Source organism: Arvicola amphibius, chromosome X (assembly GCF_903992535.2).
Source record: "Arvicola amphibius chromosome X, mArvAmp1.2, whole genome shotgun sequence".
NCBI lineage: Eukaryota > Metazoa > Chordata > Mammalia > Rodentia > Cricetidae > Arvicola > Arvicola amphibius.
Genome location: NC_052065.1, coordinates 19,765,422 through 19,781,667, shown reverse-complemented (window position 1 = coordinate 19,781,667; position 16,246 = coordinate 19,765,422). Strand labels below are relative to the sequence as shown.

The window sequence follows — 16,246 nt, the reverse complement described above, 5'->3', positions numbered from 1 at the left end:
AGCCTCTTTGTCTCCATTAGAGGCTAAGCCAGGCTCTCTCATGTATCTCTCGGATGATTTGTTGGATAGTTAGCACACACATACCACGCTTAGGGGCCTGTGTCAGTCTTTGGGACTGTCCCAGACACAAGTGGAGGAATCTCCATCAGGGAGGTCAGCAATGCTAATAGCATGGGCTGACACTAGGGAAGGGCTCCCACCCAGATACAGAATATGTGTAGAGGCTTTAAATGGATGTGACCTCATAGGGCAGGAGAGTGCCTATGTTTGTGTGGCTGCTTTTTAAATTAGCATCGTCATCACCTTCCTGTCTATGTCTTGAAACTCTTAGCTCAAATGTTAGCCTAGACAACCCGTGCTTGTGGGAATAGGGCCGTCTTTCCAAACATCATGGTTTTTAGGGCTCGTAAACATTCGCACCATGGTCGTGAATATCTATCTCTAACACCCATGGGCTACAAAGACACATCCACTCAGGCCTTCCTTGATCTAGGTTAAAGGCCAGTGCCCCCCAGTGTGGAGGCAAATGCCTCCGTGGAAAATTGCTGCCTTGCACAATGTCTATCCAGGTCTGAGGTGGAGTGCACACTTAGGAAGGTCTGTGTCATCCAGCCAGAATCTTACTGCAGACAAAAATCAAAGAGGGACCTGGGGTTTGGATGTCTTAGCCAGTTCTCTTTGTTCTAATAGTTCACACTTCCTCTGACTGGTTCTGCAGAAGTACCCATCTGCCATTGACTGATGCGAGGAAAAGAGGTCAGCTTTACTTCACCATACAGTGAGAAACCTCAGTCTGAGATGAGGATTCTCAGCCTTCCTAATGCTCCGGCCAGCAATATTGTTCCGCATGGTGTGGTGTCCTGAATCTCAATACCATATGCCTTGAAACTTCATATCTGTAATTGTGCTGTTATGAGTTGTAATGTAAATGTATGATTTACAAAATATGTGATATAAGACCTCTAAGTGTTTGTGATCCAAGGGTTTAGAATCGCTATTCTACGTTGCTGAAGGTCCGCTGGGGTGTTATTCCCAATGTGTTCACAACTAAGGAGGCATTGCTCATGACTAGGACATGTCGACTGCAGGTACATGTGTGAGTCCATTTCAAGAATGTCCCCATGTCCTCTGTGGAGAAGAATCCTTGGTCCGAGGCTAGCATGCTCTCTCAACATGCATACTTTCCATCAAGAGCCACCATCAGGAATCTGAAGCCCCTATGATCGGGCATGGAAGCTGCTCTCCAGTGCCCAGCATAACACAGTCCGGGACAGCTGCTGCCAGCTTGGGAAGCATTTGGCCAGAGGCTATGACAGGCCCTGCAGCATCTTAGAAGAGCCCTTCTCTGAGAACAGTGAGAGACATGTTCAGTCATCACTGCTAAGGGAAAAGCAGAGTCAAAAGGCATGGAATGTCCATTGTTCTGAGGAGGGGGTTGCACATAGACCCTCACTCTCATTTCCGTGTCCAGGATATTCGCCAGCTCACATGGATGGTGGTTCTGTGCTTTGGAAAGGATGATCTGGAACTATACACACATGCATGCAGACAAACACACACACACACACACACACACACACACACTATTTCAATTACCCACACACTTCTTTCAAACCTGGGGATCTGATGATGGTGGACTCTTCTCTTTTGTTTTTAGTATGTTCTAATCTCACCCTCACCAGCTCAAAGAAGCACAGTGGTTGTTTGTCTGTCCAGGACCTGCATTCCTGAAACGCAGCTGTGCAACCTCTATTTGATGCCAGAATTTTTCCACAGATGCAGTCTGTTTCTACTATGGGGATTAATTCCTGTGTCATGTCAGGTGAGGTCACTACTTGACACAGTTTGATATGCAGTTGGAAGGTGACAAAGTGAAGGGGACAGGGCCCCACCGTGATGACCATGTACACATTCAAATCTCTAAGGAGGAGATTCATGTGTAGGCCAGCAGGGTTAGTTAGATCCAGGGCCTTTGGGTCAAATGTCAGTGGGGGATGGTTCTGGGTGTTGTGCTGTGGTGTCTGTCTGAGTGGTAAGCTGTCAAAGGTAGGGAGTGACACAAGGAACAAGGGTCACTTGGCTCCTCAGCCTCAGGTGCCAAGCAGTGCCAACACTCTGCTGTCACTGTGCTCTCTAGGAAAGTGGGGATGGTGCCAGGCCTAGAGACTGTGGCTTCTATGACATTACTGAAAGAAAGGAGGCTCATAAACTAGGGTGTCCCCATCACTGCAAGAGGCAGCCAGCTTGAGAATGCTCCTTTTTGGTTTTGCTGAAAGTTTGAGACTATGCTTACAAAAAGACCCAGTCAGAATGCTGGACCCAGGCCTTCAGTCCCTTTTCCCCTCTGTTTTCTCTCTTGTCAGTTCTCTCCCTCCCCCTGTGAGCAGCTCTCTCACTTGAGAAATGGACATTTTGATATCATTCATAGTGTGGGTTAAGGCAGTAGACAACAGTTGGGTACCTAAAGTGTGCTTGGCAGTTGCACGATGCTCAACAGAGCCTGGCACAACACACAGGATGAAGGCTGGCCACAGGCAGCTGATCTTGCATGCCTGACAGACCTCTACCCTGTCCAGATCCTGCCATGGAAGCTTCTCTGATTAATGTTGCCAGAGACTTCTGCATTGCTAGAGGCAAAGGCTGGTTTTCTTCCCCCTTTCAACTGCCTTTATAGCTCTATGTTTGTGGTCAGTGTGGTCTACATGACAGTTTCCTTCTTGTGGCTCAGCGGGAACTCTTCACTTTCCTCGTTCTCCAGTGCCTAAGAATCTATTGTTTTTTTCTTTCATATGGTCATTCTTGGATCCTATTACTTATCTACTGTCCTCCTCCATGTACAGCCACATGCAACCCCAGCTTAGCTCAGGCAAAGTTGTAGCTCCAGAAGCTACCTGTATATCTGCCTCACAGACCATTTATGCTGGCTAGTTGCGCATCAACAAGACACAACCGTTGTCATTGGAGAAGAGGGAATTTCACTGGGGAAATGTTTCTATAAGATCAGGATGAAGGTAAGCCTGTAGGTCATTGTCTTAATGTGCAATTGCTGTGTGAGGGCCCAGTCCATTGTGGGTGATGCCACCCCTGATCTGGTTCTGTGCAAAAGCAGGCTGAGAAAGCCTTGGAGAGCAAGCCCATGAGCAGAACACTTCCATGGCCTCTGCATCTCTTCCTGCCTCTGGTTGGGCCCTGGTAGTGTTCCTGTCCTGACATTCTCCAGTGAGGGGCCACTGTGGAGAAGTGTGAGCCACATACACCTGTTTTCTTCCCTGGGTCATGCTATTTCATCACATCATTAATAAACCTATCAAGGACAGCCCTCACCCCAATCCCAGAGTTACTCTTGCAAGTTCTTACTCAGCTCGCATGGGTCATCTGGATCCAGCATATGCTGTCCACAATTTATGATCACCTCTCTGTCTGTAGCCCCCATTCTCCTTTGAAGGACTCCCTATATCTGGCCATACTGACCACATGTCCATAACCCCCGCAGGGAGAGGAAGTGAGGTAGCTGAGAGACAACCATGAGCTCAGACTTGCTCCTCCTGCCTTCCACATCTTGTCCCTCAGGAAGTCTGGGGAGGCATTCCTTGAAATGCAGAGAGAGCCTGTGTTGTTCCCACCTTACACTGTAGAGCATGCCCAGGAAGAGCTCAGTGTCCATCTCTGCCTGGCTTCCTGCCTGCTCTCTGTGCTCTAATCCCCTTGCCTCATTTGTTCTATGCTGAAGACATTTAGTCATGCGTGGTCCTCCTGAAAGTCATGCTGGGTCACACTGCTTAACCTCCAGAGTGCCTCCCTCCTACCCCCATCCCATTTTCCTTGCAAACATGAGGCAGCTTCCTCCAGTTCAGTGGAACCCAGGGGCTTGTTCCTGCCTCTGCTTATGTGTCCTGTCTTTTCATTTTCAACTCAGTGCACCTCACAGCTGTTGGCCTTTCTGCCATTAACTCAGTAGGGTAGGACACCCTCTGGCATTAAAGCCTCTCCGTTATTTCAGAACACTACTTACTTTACATATCAGAAACGGCAAGGCCCTGCTCCTCTTCCTTTCTTTCCTACAATATCACCACTCCAAGGAAGTCTACCTTCCTATCCTAAACTGTTGACTCGAACCCTCAGGCTCTAGACCAGCATTTCCAGTAACCTTCACAGTTTATTCCAGCTCCGAAGTTCCTCCTCATCACCACGACCACCTGGAGCCTAGGCAGCTACCACCTTCTTCTGTACTTTCTGACACCTAGCTGGAAATATGCCCATCTTATTTTTATTCCTTCTCTACTATATGCATCATTCATGGTGAGAAGGGAAATTGTGACTTTTCTCCCATGTATCACAAATGTAGTCCGGAACTATATGTGAACTAACATGTACATAGTGTGTAAAATGATGACTATTTTTAGGGCATCCTGTCAGGATACTTGATAAGAGCCATTCATTTTAGAAGACTGACGAGCAGAGCTGGAAACAGGAGCCTCACTGATAACATCTGGAGTGTGGAGGAGGTGCCTGGCACCTCTGTGGACACACACCCCAATACAGCACTTGGCAGGGTGCATTGACCTTTTTTTCTGACCTCTCAGGCTGTGCTTCCCCATATTCTTCACTGTGGCTCTCCCTCTCTCTACCCCTCTCTTGCCTTAACAATGCCTTGTTCCCTAATCCACTGGAGCAGTCCAGGACCCAGGTGTTCACTCTTGCTCCTTTGTCCTTGCAAATTGAAACTGCAGCTTCCCCACTGATTTCTTGGAAACACTGCAGAGGTGGGACAATTTTTAGCCTCCTGTGTTACAGAATCAAGGCCTCATAGTTTGCTGTCTCATCTCCACAGAGCTGAAGGCTGAAAGAAGATGAATCAGTGTTACTACTGAGCATGCTCTCAGGGTCACCCTCTTCCACAGGCCCCCTTTCCTCACTCCCCCCCCACCCTGTCACTCATCTCACAGCCACTGGGAATCTCTCCTTCCCTCAGCTCTTACTCCACTGAAGGAAGTGTCACCTTGCAGTTCTTCAACAGTGTGGTGGGAGGTTTGAACTCTCAGGGAGATGAGCCTAGCCCCTCAAACTTCCCTCCTCCCCCCCTTCCCGTACACAGGCAATGCAGGTCATCCAAGCCTTGGTTTCCTCAATGAAGCTGGGCCGTGCCTCTTGCTGAAACTTTTGGGATTCCAGCAGCTATGTCTGGTACAGTGCACCTGGAGGCTTATTCCTGTTTTTTCCCCCGTGTAGGGATTCTCCTGCTCTGGGGTCTTCTTGAAGCTTCTAGGCATGTACACAGGGATAGTCGCATTGGTTCTTTAGGCCCAAGAGACCTTCACAGACTCAAGTAGGTGTCAGATGGACATAAAGTACATCTAGCCCTGAGCTAGTTGGGACTTCTGTAAAACTTGTCCTTTGATCCCCATGGCCTGGCAGGGACAAAATGTGACACTCCTCTGGCACGCATGAAGTGTTTAAGAAAATCTCTGGTACAGCCTCTCCTACTTCCTACCTGACTTTCCCAACTGGGGCTGAATGACTGCTTAGAGGAACCTCTGCACAAGGAGGAGACCCAGTGGATCTCCCCTTGCGTGGCGTTGATGGCAGAGGGTGAACCTTCATTTTTCCCTTGAAGGAAGAGACCCCGTGAGTGTGCACTGGCAAACCATAACAGATGCAGGGAGGCCTAGAGAAAGGAGCTCTGGGAGTGTGGAGAAAGACTCAGGATTGTGTCAAGTCTGTCACTTCAGTGGCTCTGGCCCTGAAAGCCTCTTGCTGACCTCCCTTGGATTCCCTGGCTGCCCACCTCTTGAGGTAGGCTGACAAAGCTGTACCTCCAGAGGCATGCGACAACCTTGTGTGTGTCAGGCTCTCTGGCTCCACCTGAATCACAGAAGATGCTTGTCATATGTGCTGGCAGCTGCTGAAGCTTGCTTCGTGGGCTCTGCTTGTGGTTTCAGCCTCCTTAGCCTGCAGACTGCTGGCTGTGCCTTTGGGCTTTGCAGACAATCATTTGCCACCCTGCCCCGCACCCAGCTGCTGAGTCTTGTCCTCAGCCACCAGCCAGATGAAACTGTGGTGGAGAAGGGCAGAAAGTACATGGGTGTCTGTTGTTTGTGTGGCATTCCTGGGTCAGGCACCTGTCCTTCATATTCCCTAGGAGACTGCAGTATGTTTTCTTAGTCCTCTCCTTGTGTTAAATGTGGTCAGCTGTAGAGCCTGAGATTTCTCCTGAGTTTCCTCAGCCAGGTAGCTAAGGATGGTGAGGAGGAGCCTATATCCCCACATCCGTAGTTCCCACATCACCCCAAAGGGGAGTGAAATGGCAACATTACCTTGACCCTGAAAACACCACACAGGGCACACCCATGCACACACAGGCACACAGACACACTGAGCCAGTTGGGCAGTGTGCAGCACCTGAAAAACTTTGTTTCCTAGTTTCAGGTTCAGTCTTCTGTCAGTTTCCCCCAACATGCTGAAGGCCAGCTGTTTCAGAGCCCTGCTTTTGTGTCCCAGGGTCACCACAGGTATTGATGATTTTATTACCACTGCTGTGACAGCCAGCTGTGGGGTTCTGGCTGTCCTTCCCCCTCCTCGTTTCTTACTCTCTACTTCCCCCAACAGCACCTAAGTAGTTCATTGAGGAATTTCTTATTTCCTAACTTTCTATGTTGCCTTCAGTGACTCCAGATTTACTCCCACACCCCAATATTACCTTGAGAACTCAGACTGATATAACCTCAAGTATTTTCCCGTTGTCTCCTCCCTGTCACTTTGTGCGTCCCCACACCTACCTATTTCTCCTGCTGTCTCTCATAATAATTCCATGTATTTATTATTTTTATAGTACTCTGGAATGTTTTCAAGTCTTTGCCAATGGCTTTTCTCTCAAGGTGGGTTAACAGTGAAACTCCTATAGCAAATATTCTATTATGATGACCTTTCCCAAGCTCGTCTACATTCTCCAAGTGTTCCTTGGTTTTTCCCAAATCCTATAATGTCCTCCTTTCCTGTTATAGTCCCCCTCGCCTGTCTACCTTCTCCTTACTTTCTATGCTCATTTCTCACCAACACTTACATTATTTCCACCTTCTCCCCTCCCACACAGTCTAGAAGTTTCTTGGAAAGTTGGTGTTGTCTGCTAAGGACTGTCCCTAAAATCAAAATTTGATCTTAACCGGTGGACAATAAATGAAGAAAACATACCATTTACTATGCTTTTATTTATGCTATTTGCTCAGTGAGCACATCCACAGACGGACTTCTTTACAAGACATCAGACACAAAGTTAAGACAAAATGAGTCTGTTATTTTCCCTCACTCACAATGTACTAGTTATTCCAAACTTTCAAAGAACAGCCCCTCGCAGTGGTACAAATCCTGTACATCCCACATGACAAATGGCCTTCATTCAATAAGGTAGCACAGCTGTTGTAGCAAATGTCAATGACAGGAGAAAACATAAACATCTTCTCAATTACATATTTAAACATATTGTGACTCTTAATCAACAGTGTTATAAAACGAATACAAGATTACAATATCTAAAGCAAACACTATTTCGCAATTTAACAATTAGCACTGATCACAAATACCAAATACAGTGCCCTCCCCACCCTCCACATCATTTTGATTTCAGGACCCTGCCTATCTACTCCACGGAGTACTTTGGATTCTCTTTTCCACTCCTAAGGGTCTGTCTGGGATCTCTCTATGGAGTGGAATAACCCCTAGCACCTGAATTGAGTATAGCCTCAACCTCTGCATCATCATCCGAATCCCAGTCATAGTTACATAGCCAGTCTTTGGAGCATCGGTTCCGAACTCTTGCCACAAAATGCATGACTTTCAGTTTGCTGGATTCCACGTGTGCTCGAGGGCCCCAGAAGAACTCGTACTCCACCGGACTGCTGCGGGGCACTGGCTTATAAAGCAGATACCCTCTGCGAACAAACTCTTCCGTTACGACCTTCTTCGGATCTCCAAAGATGCTGTGCTGTCTCCCAGGCTGCATCCCTAACTTCCCCAGCACTTTCCACACCAGGGCCTCCTTGGCGCTGTTGCCCATGATGAAGATAAGGGCTAATATGGACATTAGGAGACTTTTCTTGGTGCCCTGAAAACTGCTCCGAGTAACAGGCTTTTGCACTAGGGCAGTGCTTGAAGCTTCTTCAGGGGGAGTGGAGGCCTTCTCCGGAGTGCTTGTGTCTTCCTCAGGGCCGCTCAGGTAGTCTTCGGGTGTGCTGGGGACCACAGAAGCCGCCATCGGGGTCTTAGAGGCCTCTGAGGCCTGGATCTTGCGATTGTTGCGATTCTCTTCTGCTGCCTTTGCGTTCCGGCGGCGCCGACTTTTCCGTCCCCGAGGCATGGCTCCGGCCAAGCGCTCAAAGCCTGCAGCAGTTCTAGAGAAGGATCGCTGCAGCGTCCCAGTAAAGCGGCGAGCCTCCGCGGGGAGAGCCGCCTAAGCGCAAACGCCAGCGGAGTCTTTGTAGTAAGGAAGCGGTTGCTTTCGGTCACAAAGCCCTTTTCCTGGCTAGCAGACTTGCGCAACCAGTCGCCGCCCGCACTCGCCACAGCGCTAAACGCGCGAGAAACCGGAGCAGCATTGGCCCCGCCTCTCCTGCCACGCACACGCCGAGCACCCAAGAGGAAGTGGGACGCTCCCGCACAGGAACTTCCGCTAGCCCAAAGGAAAAGGAGCGGGCTGCATTTTGGGTCCCCCCAAGGGTAGATAAGACAGCTAAGGGTTGGCGGGGATTTGTCCTGTGCGCAGGAGAGAAGAATCTCGGTATTCTTTAGGCAGGTGCACACGTTATCCTATTGGTTCATAGGTTTTGGCAAGCAATAGGCCCTTCCATTCTCACCAAAGGCGCCGGACTGAGGGGGTGTGGGAGGGGCGCGGCGGAGCATAGTCTTGCAAGGGGTCAGCTGACCCTAGCCCTCCTTGGCTGTCCTGGCTTACGCAGCACATTCATTCTCCTGCCCGGTTTTCAGAAGGCGTTTATGTGTGGCTAATTAATTCGTGGGCTCATGAGGGACCTGAATAATAGACTTAATGACCAAAGCGGTGGGTGAGGGGAGGAGATGGGAGTGCAAAGCCAGCTAGCAGTGCTCAAGAGGCGCAGAGCCTGTACAGGGCTACGTGTTGGCCTGGGCAATTAAGCGGGGCGGTGAGAAGATCAGACTTAGATTTGCGCAGCCTCACAGAGGGGCAGAATACTTCCTGGCAGGCCACAGAGGAAGCAATTAGAATAAGAAGCAGCTGGATGAAAGTGAGCTTTAAGGCTGTTGCCATGGGGACCGAGAGACAGAAAGGCATTTGAAGGGAGACCACTGGCAGGCTTCAGACAATGGATGGGAATGGGGAGCAGGGAGATGGTAGAGTGCAGTTGGAGCTTAGGTTTCTAGGCCAGCGAGCCAGCAGGCATGCCTTGCCCTGTCTCCCCCGTGCACACTCTGACCTTTGTCCACTCCTTCTCTCTGCTCAGATTCCTCTGCCTGAATGTCTCCCCTCCATTCTGCACTAGCTAAGCTCCACCTGCTTGCTCACGGGCATCTTCCTTGTTGAAGTTTATTTTGTCCTGCCCCAAAGAATAATGAGTCGGTCCTTACTCCCCCAAGGAAGGCCCCATAGTTAGGCATTCTGCTTTTCTTGTGTCATTTGAAATGTGAACTTGCTTAGAGCCTGGCTCCCCCACCCCCACCCCCTTAAAGTGGATGGATGTAACTCAAGTACTGGCTTCAAAGGGTTGTGTGAATTCAGTGAAAAGCCTTCACTGCATAGTGTAAGACAGGCTTTGCCTCTAAGTGTTTCAAGCAGCAGCAGCAGGTGAGAGTGGCATTTAATAAATGCATGTTGAAGGATTATGTGATGGAAAAGCTTTTACATGTGTTCCTTTTTAAGATGTGCTTTAATTTGCGTGCATGCGTACGTGCATGCATGCCACGTGTGCTGTACACGAGGGGCTAGCAGAGGGCGTGGGAGTCCCTGGAACTGAGTTACAGGTGGTTGCGATCTGCCTGATGTGGGTGCTGGCAAGGAAACTTGGTTCCTGTGGAAGAGCAGCAAGTGCTCCTAGCTGCTGAGCCATTGCTCCAGCCTCTCACGTGAGCTCTTATGTCTTAAGAGGCAAATGGGTACTTTGTACTTGTTTGGCTAGAAGGGATGAACGTGTGCTTGACAGAGTCTCAGTTTGTAATCTAACTGGGGAGATGAGCCTGTGGGGCTCATAGACTTTGACATCTCCCAGCTTTTTGGTGGAGTTTCTGGAATCGGACATGGCTTTATCTAGTGAGTGAACTCTGTGTGGCGGGCAGTGTGTCAGTGGCAACAGCATTGCCAGCAGAAGCAGAAGTGAGGCCGAGACTCCTGTGTGTGTGTAGGAAGGAGATGGCTGCTGGCGAGAAACGGTCACTGAAATCAGAGCTGGGCACATGAATTTGGAGCCAGTTTGTATCTGTTCGAGGCCCTTGATGAGTTTACTGAATATCCTAGTTCTCTGACTTGTTTTGTACAGAAAAAGCTGATCTCTCTGGCATTGTCTGTCCAGTTTGCTGTCAGTCTCTGTGGAAGTTAACATTTCACACTAGTCATTTTTGAGTTTTGTCTTTTACTTTATTTTATTTTTGTGATAATAATATATTTCTCCCTTCCGTTTCCTGTCAAAACTGTCCTATATATCCTTCCAATTCGGGACTCTTTTTTTCCACTAGTTGTTATTGCATGCATATATGTATATCGATAGTAGGTATATATTTCTAAATAGGACCTGTTCATTCTCTTTAATGTTACTTGTGTGTATATTTTCAGAGCTGACTGTTTGGCACTGGGCAACCAGTTGGTGGGCTCTATATCCCTGTGGTATATGATTTCTTCTGCTCCCAGCTTTTCTTAGTTGCTTGTAGTTCTTTATGTAGGTTGAGATTTCATGGTTTTTTTTTTCCCAGTACAGTTTGCCATGTTCATTGGTGTCATCCTTTTTCAAGTGTCTGGGCTGTCATGTTGGTGAGGCTTTATGGGTGCAGCTTCTGATATTACTAAGAGCAACAATCTCACAGCAAATTCCTTGATCCTTTGACTTTTACAATCTTTATGTCCTCATCTTCCCTATGCTCCTTGAACCATTACAGAAGGTCCCTTTGACTTGAGATTATTTATTATATATTTATTTATTCATTACCATATTTGTGATTCTGTATATAGACTGAAATTTTGGGTAATTTCTTTCCAATTTTGACGGTATATACAAGAATGTAGTTCCCCAAATTTACTCTCTTACTGGAGTTTCCTTTTATAAGCAAAGTTCACTAATACTTCCTACTTGGTAAAGCAATTTCAGGTATATTTAATGCTGCACTCCCTTCTGCCACACCAGTGAAATGAGGAGCGGATACCATTTCCCCTTGTCTTTACTTAAATGAACCATTGTTTCTCTCCACAAGGACAATGTAACTTTGCTCAGCACAATAGATAGAGCGGACGAATAATGTACAGCCTAGGGCCTCAACTGCCAACTAGTTTTCCCAGAGAAGTAAGTGGGAACAATGCTTAGACTCTAGGAATTTTTTGCAAAGCCACAAAAACTGATTCCCATATTGCTTCCCAGTTATTTATCTAGAGGAAAACAGTCATATACAGGTTATAAAGGCATGGACTCTAAAAGGAGATTTCTTGGACTCAGTTCCAGATTCTACCATATATGAGATTAAAATCCCTGGGACGTTGCTGAACCACTGCTATCTATGAAATCATGGCGACTATCCTTGTCAGGTAATTTCCTTTGGGAGGGATTAAATTAGTTATTATAAAGTCATCCAGAATTAAATATTAGTGACAGCAATACTCTAGGTCAGAAATTTTATTTTTTGCAGGAGCCATAGTTATATAACATCTATTATATGTTAGGCATTGATACAAAGTCATTGGAGGTTTGAGAGTGAGTTCACAGTTTGTTAGTGAACACAGTTTAAAAGATTAGCATTTTAAAAAGTTTTGTGTAAAGGATGCTGGCTCTGATTAGCAGAACCATGGATGATGCATCCAGGCATGAAGTAGGACATATCAGAGTAATTTAGTGTAATCAGGAAGAGTCTACCCAAATGAATGAGTCAACATTGCATTGAAACCTTAATGCTTAGTGGGAGTTATGCAATGGAAAAGGAAAAAGGTTGCATACAAATAGATGTTTGCAGAGCTGAAAGCCAAAATGAACAGACTCCTAGTGGTTTCAGTGATTGGAAACTATTCTGTCTATGGGCCAAATTTTAGTTCCTTTATCGGTGTGACATGAGGATCATGAGGCACACAAGAGTTTTTAGTTTCTAATACTATATACACTGTATAGTCACACCATAATTTATTATACTATAACCCACTGCTTAAATGTATTTGCTCGCTTTTAAAAGCAACAGTCCGTACACATTTGTGCACTTATCTACTATTTGTATTTCTAGTCCCAGAATTAGTGGTTTGGATGGTTTTGTACATGTAAATCATGGTACAAATATCCAGGCTTAATTCCTTGAATAGTTGTGTCCTTTCTTAGTAAGCATCACCAGCACTGAATGGATAGTATGTTTTTTGCCACATCTTTGCCTTCCCTAAACATTAAATGTATATATAATACATTAGCAATATGATGGGTGAACTAGAACATCTTCTTGTTATTTTATATGCAATTAGCATAAATAAAGTACACATACTAAAATTGTACAATTTGATGCATTTTAACTTATGCATGTAACTGTTACTAGAGTTAAGATAATCATTGCATTCTTTTAGAATATTTTTATTACATTTGTTTAGTGGGGGTGCACACATGTTGCAGCATGCTAATGGAGGCCAAAGAAACATCCCTCAGGAGTGGGTTTTTTCCCTCCACTAAGGGGGACATGGGAATTGAACTCTGGTTTCCAGGCTTGGAAGCAAGCATCTTTATTCAACCTGCTGAGCCATCCTCAGCAGCCCAGTCGTTATATAGTTCATCATCAAATTTCTTCATGCTCTGTTATAACTGTATCCCTTGTTGCTTTTCTCCACCCTTCCTCCATCCTAGGCACAGTTACCAGCTTTCTATCACAAGAGATTACATTACATTTCCTGTCATTTATGGAAATAAATTCAAACAGTAAGTGCTTTCCTAGCTTTTAGAATTTTTAAATTGTCTTGATTTATCATGCAAAGTAATGGGGTTCATAGTTTCATTGGCATAGCTTTATAAATATATGCCATTTTATTTTGTTCGTTTTCTTTTAATATTTCAATCGGTTTTTTACATTTTTGATATTATAGTATAATTATGTTTCTCCTTTCCCTTTCCTCCCTCCATGCCCTCCCATATACCACTCCCTGCTTTGCTTTGAATCCATAGCCCTTTTCTCACTAATTGTTATCACATGCCCCCCATTCTGTTACTCACTGCTCTCCTCACTCTTGCTTTCCACTCCATCCTCCTGAATATTTCTCCCTCCTTTTGTGCTATATATTGTCCCCTCCTGTTCCACACTCATCCCTCCCTTTAGACACCTTTCTTCTCACAATCCTCTCTCTACTTTCATTTGTGTGTGTGTGTGTGTATACATATATATTTGCATAGACATTTAAATTTAGGTTTGCATACGACAGAAAACTAAAGTGATATTTATTTTTCTTTGTCTTATTTTGTTTAACCTGATGATCGCCAGTTTCAACCATTTTCTTGGAAATATCATCATTTCATTCTTCTTTATGGCTGAGTAAAATTCCATTGTGTGTGTGTGTGTGTGTGTGTGTGTGTGTGTGTAGTAAATTTTCTTTATCTGCTCCTCTCCTGGTGCATATCAAACAACAATAAGTAATGAAATAAGCAATAAATATGTGCGAGTCTATCTGTGGCAGGATGTAGAGTCCTTAAGGTCCAGGAGGACTAATTTGATTCTTTTGGGGAACCTGCGTACTGCTTTGCAAAGTATCTACATCACTTTATACCTCCACTAGGGTTCCTTCCACTTTTTTTTCACAATCTCATCATATGTATTTCTTCCTTTGGCCAATACATAGTGATTTACAAAAGACAAACCAACAAAAAACCCCCAAACAAGATATAGTCTTGCTAAGTAGTCCTGGCTTAGAAGGGGTAGTCTTTCTGTCTCAGACTCCAAACTGCTGAGATTAAAAGGCATTAACTACCACACAAGACTGATAATGTCTTCTTTCCTTGTTTGAATGGGTTCACTCATTATTTCTCTTTTGTTTTTGTCCTGAATGATACATCAGTATACAGATGCGGTACACTTTGATTAAGCAGCCGCCCGTGCATAAACATTTTAACTATTTGCAGTTTGGCACGATAATAAAAACAAGTGATGAGGGCAGCAGCATGCTTTTACTTTTAAATAAACAAAATATTTTTCTTTTTAATTTATTAATTGTATTCATGTATTTTGTTCTTTGACAATTGCAAATGTCTTTTTATTTTATTTATTATTACTAGTCTGTGTTGTGTGTATGATTTGTACAGGCACACTCATATCATGGCACACATGTGGAGGTCAGGGGACAATCTGTGTAGTCAGTTCTCTTCTTCTGCCATTATGTGGGCTCTAGGGATCAAACTAGGGTTATCAGACTTTCACAGCTAATGTTTTTATTCACTGAACCATCTTTCTGTCCCTTTTTAGATTACAAGTTTAAGTTAGTATACAGCTTGATGGGTTCACTATGGCCTTTTCATACATACTTTTTTATCCACCTCCTTCTCCCAATGCTTTTGCAGTCCTGCCACTTCCCTCTGACTAGTTCCCTTTATTTCCTCTTAGTAGCCACCCCTTACTTTTAAGCCATGTAAATTCCATTACCTTCTCTTTTTCCTTCTTCATCCCACCCTTAAAATATCTTCTTTCAGCCAAATGTGGTGGTACATGTCTGTAATCCCAGCCCTTGAGAGAGGAAGGCAGGAAGATCACGAGTTCGAGGCCAGCATGGGCTTATGAAAACCTCAGAAACAAAACAAAGGCCCATGAGATGCCTCTGTTGAGAAAGGGTCTTGCTGCCAAGCCTGACAGTCTGGGACTCACATGGTGGAATGAGAGAACAGATTCCCGCAGGTTGTCCTCTGATGCGCTCACACTCACATGTACACCAACATACATAAAACAAAATAAATAAATGTTAACATTTAAAACCCCAGAAGAACCCAAAACAAAATAAAATCCAAAAATCCTTTTCCCTTCTCAAGATCCCTTTACTTATCTCCCTCCTACTCCTGCTGCTGATCACTCTTCTCAACTAGTCCCCCTCATGTGTGAGTGTGAGTGTGTGTGTGTGTGTGTGTGTGAGAGAGAGAGAGAGAGAGAGAGAGAGAGAGGTTAATTAGGGCTACTCATATAGCATTGATAGGTTATTTTCTGGAGCATGAACAATTTACTAGTGGCTAAGCACAGAAGAAAATTACTCTCCCTCTCCTAGCAGCCATTAACTGTCAGTAGGTCCTCAGTCAGGGGTGGGGGCCTCCCAAGCCCTTCACCTATCCACAACAGAATGTTGAAGAGCTCCACCTTGTGTAAGTAACCATAGCTACTGTGTACATGATGACAAAAGCCATACACTATGCAGAAAACAGCATTCATAGCACTCCTCCGCGTCTTTCAGCTTTTTACAGATTTTCCACCTTGTCTTCCACAGTGTTTCCTGGGCCTTGAAAGAGTTTAGATAGATGTCCTTTTAAAAGGTGAGCACTCAACAGTGTCTTATTCTGACCATTTTGACCAGTTATGAATCTCTGCATTCACCATCACACACAGACTCTCTGCCCAAGGCCAAGAGTGGCACTCATCTATGGGTATAGACATAATGATTTAGAAGGCAGCTTAAAGAAACACAAATTTAGCAAATCAATAGTAATAGATTTTCCCTAAGGCCCTGTAATCTCCACAGCCATTGACTTTAAGCCAGGGTTGCAGCATCAGACATGAATTCCTTCCAGTGGAGCAGACCTCAAATCCAATCAGAAAATGGTCAGTTATCCTCAAAATAGTTATTAAAATAATTGGAAGGAACTCATGTCTGATGCTGTAACCTTGGCTTAAGGTCTACCCTTGGCTAGAGAGGTCATAGACCCTAGAGTAAGACCTATTACTGCCATTTATACAAACCAATACAATATCTAAATATTTTACAAATATTTATCCTTATTGTTACAATCATCAAAGAAGTTTCTTTTTGCAACAGAGAGAGACTATTACAAAGATCCACAACTGGTCATAATGCAGAGAACAACAGATCATG

At 45.2% G+C, this 16,246-nt stretch overlaps 1 protein-coding gene and 1 long non-coding RNA gene across 4 annotated transcripts in view; one reads left to right on the top strand and one right to left on the bottom strand.

Annotated features, from left to right (window-relative positions):
* Nucleotides 1-7,185: 7,185 nt before the first annotated feature.
* Nucleotides 7,186-8,571, bottom strand: Mageh1 (MAGE family member H1). The gene has a single exon (XM_038316971.1). It carries the CDS (start codon nucleotides 8,348-8,350, stop codon nucleotides 7,694-7,696), a length of 657 nt encoding a protein of 218 aa, XP_038172899.1. The 5' UTR covers nucleotides 8,351-8,571; the 3' UTR covers nucleotides 7,186-7,693.
* Nucleotides 8,572-8,629: 58 nt separating this feature from the next.
* LOC119805104 overlaps nucleotides 8,630-16,246 on the top strand; it is a 48,941-nt gene continuing 41,324 nt past the window's right edge. For 2 of the 3 annotated variants that reach the window (XR_005283870.1, XR_005283868.1), the window contains exons 1-3: nucleotides 8,673-8,785; nucleotides 11,664-11,752; nucleotides 13,038-13,109. This is a non-coding gene — a long non-coding RNA (uncharacterized LOC119805104). Of the gene's footprint in view, nucleotides 8,786-11,663; nucleotides 11,753-13,037; nucleotides 13,110-16,246 lie in introns of all 3 variants that reach the window. The other variant, XR_005283869.1, reaches the window with a different exon arrangement.

Excerpts from the sequence above, each read along its gene's own strand:
- Mageh1 (XM_038316971.1), bottom strand. The coding sequence starts at position 8,350 with ATGCCTCGGGGACGGAAAAGTCGGCGCCGCCGGAACGCAAAGGCAGCA.